Consider the following 8,097-nt stretch of genomic DNA (forward strand, 5'->3'; position numbering starts at 1 on the left):
ACTCTGCTGTAAATCGGCAGCGGGGCTCCGAAAGTGCTGGTCCCCTCCCTTCAGACACTAGTGGGGACTCAGCAAAAGTTCGACAGCAGAGTACGGCAGCACCGGATCTCTGATTGGGCTGCAGTTCTGAAACAAGCTCAGCTTTGTCAAGACCAGGAGCTTTCTGGAATACGCGTGGGGATGAGGAACAAATAACGCAGGGTGAGTGCTGCCTGACAGCGGGAATCCAGCTGACCGCTCTGGGTTATCTCCTCCTCTCTTTCAGAACGCGACCATGGGGGACGTGACACCAGCAGAGGAGACTGAGCTCAGGGCTGCTTGCTGCCAGTTGTTTGAATCCAGCATGAGGAATGAAGCAAGAAGACTGAGGACTTTTCGGCAGTGGCCAGGCACCTCACCTGTGTCTGCCCGAGATTTGGTCAAGGCTGGCTTTTTCTTTGTGGGTCCAAGAGATGAAGTGCAGTGTTTCTGCTGCGGTGGTGTCCTGAAGGACTGGGGACCTGGTGATTGCCCAGTGGCAGAGCACCTGAAGTTCTTCCCTTCCTGTAAATTCATTTGTGGTGAGGATGTTGGGAACCAAGAGATGCTTCCTCTTCAGGAAATCTTTGACACTGTGGACGGGCAGTTCCTCAGTCTGTTGCAGGGGCTAGACAGTGAGGAGACAGCCCTGCCCAACGAACCAGAATACCCAGAGATGGTAACGGAGGAGATGAGACTATCTACATTTCAGAACTGGCCGCAATATACTGACATGCATCCTGAGCAACTGGCTCGAGCAGGATTCTTTTACACAGGTAGGTACTCGGGGAAATGTTTTTAAGTCTTATTCAGGTTGGCTTTTGAAGGTGTCACTATGTTTTATTGCTTTCCCAAATACTTGCAGGTATGTGTAGTGTAGTTAAAACCACATCCTTCGTTCAGCCTGTGCTGTTGCGCTTGCTGCTTGTGCAGAATTCACTGCTAGGTTAACCCCTCTTTGAGTACTGAGGGGTCCACTGGTGAGTCAATTCCCTTACCAGCAGGAGTGGAAGAAGTGACATGTTTTAAACATGTTTTACTGGCAGAGAAATGTGTGCTTCAAGATCCATTGAGCCTATTTATTACTTGCACTTCTAAAAGGACTTGAGGCACTTACTTGGGACGTCGTGTTTTCTATAAACTCTGTCTTGCACTGAAGCCTTCTCTTCTCATAAAGCCAAATCTGAGTGAAACCTGAGGTAGTCAGCCCGTTCGGCTGTCACTGTGGCTTGTTGCTGTAAGGACCCTGGACTTGTAATACAGAAATAAAAAGAAAAAAAAGATACTTTTTGTTTTGAGGAACATAAGCAATATTTGTTGTTATCATATGCATGTGAGTATCAATATAACATCATTGTTTCCCCTTGAGAAGGCTTTGCTGGTTAGATAATAGATTTGAATAAGTACTCCTCCCTGGATGGACCAGTCAGAATTTACAGTATGTTAATGCTTGACTGTAATTAAATATTGAGGGGATCCTTCTGGTTTTTGAAAGCTAGTAATGTAGTGATATTTCTGTCTGTTGCGAGTGTGACTTCTTCCATACGAAGGAATCTATTTGTTTTGTATTTGCACGTCAAACAGAGACATGGAAAGAAGCGACAGGCAGGGTCCATAAACTAAAGCTCCCTTAGCAGAAACAAACCTGTGCGTCCTGAATGCCTCACGCTCTCATTGTTGAAGTAAAATTGAATTGCCCGTTTTTCCACTTATTTAAGTACTATTTGTTGGTAAAGATGGGAATTGGGGGAAAAAAACAGCCTTAAATGTTGTGATAGCTGGAAAAATCTGAGCTGCAACATGGTGAATAACATGCACGTAGGAAAGTATGTCTAAATAACTGAACCTTCTGTTCCTTTAGCTTGAGTTAGGGGAGGTGACTGGTTAGTTTGCTAGTATGTCTCTCTACTTCTGCAAGATTTTCACTCAAACTGCGTAACCTGGATCTTGCTATAAATCCAGTGAATACTAAGAATCTGTACCTGTCTGCTTAGAGCACAGTAGCAGGGGTGAAACAGCGTGCATCCCTAAATGGAAGAGCATTATAGGCATATTAGCTTATCTGCTGCTTTTGTCTTTTTATTAATTTTTAAGGCACACAAAAGACCAGCATGGCCAGGAACAGAGAATAAACTACAAAGCAGTGTCTGCAGCTAAAAAACCCCTGTGTTTTGTGTTGGACTTGATTTATCACTTGCAGAGCAGCTGTTTGAGAGCCCAGCACGGAGCCTTACTTTGGGGACTCATTAGGCAGCAGCAGCCTGACATGGCACTCCCCTGCGGTCACTTGAGCAGGAGAACGCTGGAACCGAGCCCTCAAGTTAAGCCAAACTGCTCTAACACGAGAGTGTTTGGAAGATTGTGTCTGTGACCCCAACTTGCTGGCAGCCTTTACTGATGTTGTTTCGTTGTCCTTAGGGCAGGGCATTTGTAGGCAGTTTTTCTTAACTGTGTTTGGCTTTAAGTTTTTTTTTTTCCGTTGTGATTTCTGCAAAGAGAAGCCCAGTAGCAGGGTGGATAACCTGGGACCGCGTTGTGGCAAATTATTATGCCCGTGAGATGGAAGCTATGTACATCGTCTGACACTGCCTGCTGCTGCTTATGGCAGATTGTGCTTAGGAAACAAAGTGTGTTTATAATTAATTACAGCTTTACTCTAAATGCAGGCAAGAGGCAATTGGATAGGTATGTGCGTACATGGGAGCGATGGTGCTCACATGCGTGCTGCCTGTTAGCTTGTGACCCAGTTCTGGAATCGTCTCAACCAGCTGCAGCTCTGGGAGTTCAAACTCTCATCGGATTTCCTGCGCCTATACAACTTGCATAGTGTTGGTAAATTGTCATGTGCTCGTCTCTTCTGTCCGGTAGCCTGTGTTTTGTGCTGAATCTCTCCCCAGGTTCTCATCCAGGGCTAGTAAAGCATAGTGTCTCAGATGTCAAATAATCTCTTTGTGTCTTTTTCAGGACAAGATGATGTAGTGAGGTGTTTTTACTGTGATGGAGGTGTGAGGAACTGGTCATTAGGAGATGATCCTTGGAGGGAACATGCCAAATGGTATCCGGGGTAAGTCAGTCTTGGTTGGCAAATGTCCCTTGTAGTAAGACCAAAAGATATGCTGCGCATTCCACACCAATTTCTTCTTTTGTAAGATAGAGGTACTCCCACTTGAGACACAAATGAGTCACAGGTGTACTGGTAATAAGCGCTGCTTCCAGGCTCTGTTATTAGCTTAGTCTGAGACTTTTTCACCTGCTCTAGCTAGGTAGAAAGCTAGTCAGGTATGTTCAATCATGTTTAACTGCATAAACTGTTGCAATAGTTTATAACCTTCTGGAAATCCCTGAAATCTCAAGAGACAGGTTCTGAATCCTCGAAGTTGAAGTTGTTCAGCAAGGGACCCTCTTCGGACCCTAGTAGTGGGTCAAGATAGAAAATTTGTTTCTAGGTCAGCCACTTAGTCTGTACGGTCTTCCAAAAGTGCCTTCGTCCTATTTTCCCTTCACATGTGGAAGAACCAAAGATTGGCCTGAAAACCTAACCATCGTATCTTCAACTGCCTCTCCTCTCCTGTTTCTCCCTTTCCACCCTCCCCAAAAGTAGTTGATGTGTCTGGTGTCTCTCCGCATATGTCATCCCTTACAATAATTCGCTGACCTCCAGCGCAGTCGGCTTCAGTCCCTTTAGGCTTCATCTCGGGCATTGCTACCTCTTCTATTCCAAAGGCTGATTTATCGCTGGAGTGTTCTGTGTTAATGATGAAGCCTACTAGATGATGGTTGTCTAAGCTGTAACTAGTTTTTTAAAAAGAACTGTGCAAGTAGAAGTGACAAAGCCTAAATAGTTAGACCCTCTTACTTTAAAAGCAAAATCAAATTTTCAAGCTTAGGTGGAATGGCACAGTGCAGACCTCAGATTTTCTAATTTCACCTAGAATTCACCATCTAAAAGTTCAATTCAAATCACTTTGACATCAAAGAAAGCTTTGGTTTCTACCACTCTGAGGTACAAAAAGAAAGATATTGTAAACCTTGTTTTTCTGTAGCGGTTCTTGTGTTTTTCTGTGAACTGGTCTATTATCACATTTTCTGTGATCTGTTCCAAAGCTCATCTTGGGCCAAACATGAAGACTGAATTAAGGGTGGGATCATGAGTCTCTTACTGTTGACCTTCATGCAAGGGGGGGAGGAAAGACCGTGATACTCCCTCTTCTTTAATGAATATAGCGGTTTGCTCATAACCTGATAGCAGCCTTTGCTTCTAAAATTCAAACTACTACTGCTCCTTTCACTTGAGATATCCTGTACTAATGTATTTAAATCTTTCTGCTTATAGGTGTGAATTTTTATTGCGGTCCAGGGGGAGAGAATTTGTTGGCAGTGTTCAGGAGTCCTTTTCTAGCACCCTGATATCTCCAGTGAGTCATGAATATTTTGTGTAGAGTGGATGGGGGTTTGGTAGATGGGGGGAGTTTTGAACACATGCTTCTCTTTTGTGACTATCTTGTGACATTTTCAGAGAGATTCCTGGGATCGGACCGAACAAGATTCCTTTGCTTCCCAAGGTCAGTGCTATAATTACATGGTGTTTTGTCTTAGTTCTACCTCACCTAAGCTACTGTGCACTCTGTAGGCATGGTGTTTGAGAGATGTTTTGATACTCTAGAAGCTGTTTCTCTGTATTTTTAGGAAATGGTCTCTAGCACGAGAAGCAAAATTGCTGCTTCTTGTGAGAGCTCTTAGTCTAAGGCCAGAGATATTTAGCTAGTCTGGATAATCATGTGACTTTTGGGTGCTTGCTTAACTTTCCTTTGACTTGTCCGTGCTCTTGATGTTGTTTGTCTGTCTGTAGAGTCTTTCAGACTACAGCATTTTAAACATACTTGATAGGAGACCAGAGAACAGCTAGAGGGTCCGGTTGTTCATGGAAGTGTCGATCCTGTGGATCTATTCCCATTCATGAGCTGCTCCTTGAAATTTAAGTAGGTGAAATTCGGCTCCCATAACTGTGGAAAACTGATTTTTCTCATTCTCTTGAAAAGCCTATCTGATAAGATGAGCTTAAAGATTTAAGCCTTTGAAGGGGCTGCCAGCTGAATTTCCCATTTCTGTCTTTACTGATGAATGGTTGAGCTAGATTATGAGGTAGGAGAGACTTCAGTTGGGTTGTTCCACTTGATCTTCACGAAAGCTGTTTCGAGACTTCTGTTCTGGGATGTGAAAACATAGATAAGGATTCTGGACTGGGGCCAAACATGGGAGACTTGGTTCACTGATACAGTAGAATAAACCATCCAAAATCAGTCTCTTGGCTTTTATGAAATTGCTTTTGATCACTTTCTTGTGAATTATGATTGGAAGTAAAAACTGTAAATCTGGATGTTGATCTAACAATATAGATAGTTTGAGGAATGTTCTAGAATATATTAGTGCCATTTTATATATGACAGCTTTAGGGAGTGGCATACTTTTGGCCCAAAGTTCTCCCTTTTTGGTAAAGTATCTGCTCACTGCTTTACAGATCCTCTGAGGAACTGGGAATTTTGGGCTCCTCCTTCTCTGGATCAGTTTACCATAGTGCAGAATGTCCTGCAGATGGGCTTTGACCCCACCTGTGTGGCTAACCTGGTAGAGAACAAATACATACTGACTGGGACTCTCTACCTTTCTGAGTCTGAGCTGATTTCTGATCTGCTTCAGCCAGACTGGGAAGAGAGCAGCAGTGCGGAGGAAAGCAGAGGTATGCCTGACTTGCATGCCCACGTTCTTGGTGGATGTTTAACTTCTTATTCACTTCATCTTGAGCACTGTTGTGAGTGTCTTGCGGGTCTGCCTTCTCTCTTCCTAGGCTGGAATTAAGAGTAGTAACGTACCCAAGCCTGCCTGCCTTTGAAAGGCTGAAGAATGAGGTTCTCTTTAAAGAAACCTGGAGGAGCTGTGAGTACTGGGGTATCAGTAACTATATCTGCCTCCAATAGCCTATGGTGTAGATATCCTTGATGTTTTCTGCTGCCCTTAGACCTGCAGTAGCAGACAGCTGCATGATGTAGAGCACAAAATCTGATGCAGACAGACAGAAGCAGTTGTCTGAAGCAAGGCTTCTAGGATGGATGAGTACTCCAAGCCAATTCAAAATTGAATCAATGGCTTGATCAGAAATAGCCATATTTTTTGTTTGTTTGGATAATATATATTCTCCTTAACTTATCTACGTCTGTCTTGTGTTATCTGTTTTGTGGAGTCTGTTTGCCAAGTGACATTTATTTGAAGATGCAGTTCCACACAGGCTTTCTCTGGTAGCAAGCCTGCTTTCCAAAGCTCCTGTCTCCATATTGCTATCTGCCATCTCTTTAGCTGAGCCAAAAAAAAAAAAAAAAAATTTTCCACAAAACCAAAAGTGTGACTAAATAGTAGCACAGGAGCAGGAAGGAGTGGCTGATGGCTCCTGTTGTCTGATGGATAAACCAACTTTGCTGTGAATACAATGTGATGTGGACATGTCTTGGTAGGGAGGTTAACATACATAGCGACTGAAGCACCCCGGCGAATATCAGCTTCACCAGGCTGAGTGTGTGAAGTTAACCGTGGAGTAAAGATGTGTTTAACCTAAGGCTACTGAAATCCAGGATATTTCATCTTTTTAAACAGTGCTGTTTGAAGAGGGAGGAAAGGGGTAGCATTTAATGCCATCTTCTTTCCTGGTTATACAGATGCTGTTCAGAGAGAGGCCGAGACATCAAGTTCAAGAGAAGAAATGCAATCTGTGCAACAAAAGGAATCAGGTGCACTGGGCTGACAGTGGTGGTGAAATTGAGCCTAGGCGTAATTGGGATGACTTTTTATAGTAATGGTATTAGTGGTCATTGTATTAATTCATTTTTTAATCCTGAAGGGGAATGTGTGCTAGCTTGAATGGTAACTGAACACAGAGAGCCTTATTCAGGAATTAGAGTTGCACTGTGAAGCAGATGGTTAAACCAAACTTTTTTGTGTATCGGGATAATCTACATATTACAGTAAAAAGATGCTGATCTCTGTCCCTGCTCAGTCCAGCACGTGTAGATATGCTGAAGCTTGTGTAGATAAGCCAGAGTCTGTAATAGCTGTAGTTTTTCACCTTAAATGAAACTTGCCTGAGAGGTACTTTGCCATCTTCACACTCAGTCTCTGAACAAAATGATGAGCAAGTTGCAGTGTGACTTCCTAAGATGACAGGACTGGCGCTCTGGAGCTGTTATAATACTAACAGTTTGGGCTTTTTTTTTTTTCTTTTTTGGTAAAGATGAGTCTCAGATGAGCACAGAAGAACAGCTCCGACGCCTGCAAGAGGAAAGGATGTGCAAAGTGTGCATGGACAGAGATGTGTCTGTTGTGTTTGTTCCTTGTGGCCACCTGGTAGCTTGTGGAGAATGTGCCCTCAATTTGAGATTGTGTCCTATCTGCAGAGCGGTCATCCGGGGAAGCGTGAGGACTTTCATGTCCTGAACGACGATGTGCCTAAGGGGAAAGACAAGTCTATACAACTCATTCATAACACAGCAGAGGAAGAAAACAAGTAAATAGTTCGACTGATGCTGGAGCAATCTTATTTGCAGGGTAGCTTGGCATAAGTGTAAAAACTTACTAGAAGGCACTATCTTACAGAGTTGCTGGTTTGCTCTACTCTTGCTGTAGGACTGCTCCAGAAAAACTCTGCTCATTTCTTCTGTCCTCCAAAAAGACGCTTTTGTTGACAGAGATTCTCCTTCTCCAAATTCTCGCATTCTCAAATGAATCCCTGCTCTGTGTTGAAATCGAGGGCTGGTTTCAGTAGACTGTCTCTGGTTCTCTTTCTCTCATTTAGCAGTTTAGATTATTCTGCTGGGGTTGATGACTTCCTTCAGTAAGTCTGACTCAAAATGGGAGTATTTTTATGCAAAATGCATTCTGTTGAGACTAGAATACTCGGCAGCAGTGTATTGTGGGGGAGGGAGAATCTAGCTTTGTCTTCTGAGCTCTTTGCTGTCTTCCCAGCGCCCCCCGCCTTGTTGCATTGTCAACAATTGACAGAATGTTTCAGTAATACTTAAATCCACATAACTA

At 43.4% G+C, this 8,097-nt stretch overlaps 1 protein-coding gene across 1 annotated transcript; it reads left to right on the forward strand.

Moving 5' to 3' along the window:
* Nucleotides 1-274: 274 nt before the first annotated feature.
* On the forward strand, nucleotides 275-7,500 carry BIRC7 (baculoviral IAP repeat containing 7; the record flags this gene model as incomplete). The annotated part of the gene is made up of 7 exons (XM_082325655.1): nucleotides 275-794; nucleotides 2,983-3,082; nucleotides 4,352-4,433; nucleotides 4,535-4,580; nucleotides 5,537-5,755; nucleotides 6,726-6,797; nucleotides 7,298-7,500. The coding sequence occupies 7 exons, from the start codon at nucleotides 275-277 to the stop codon at nucleotides 7,498-7,500; spliced, it is 1,242 nt and encodes a 413-aa protein (XP_082181781.1).
* Between the last annotated feature and the right edge of the window lie 597 nt (nucleotides 7,501-8,097).

Source organism: Platalea leucorodia (genome assembly GCF_965183815.1).
Source record: "Platalea leucorodia genome assembly, chromosome: 13".
Classification (NCBI taxonomy): Eukaryota; Metazoa; Chordata; class Aves; order Pelecaniformes; family Threskiornithidae; genus Platalea; species Platalea leucorodia.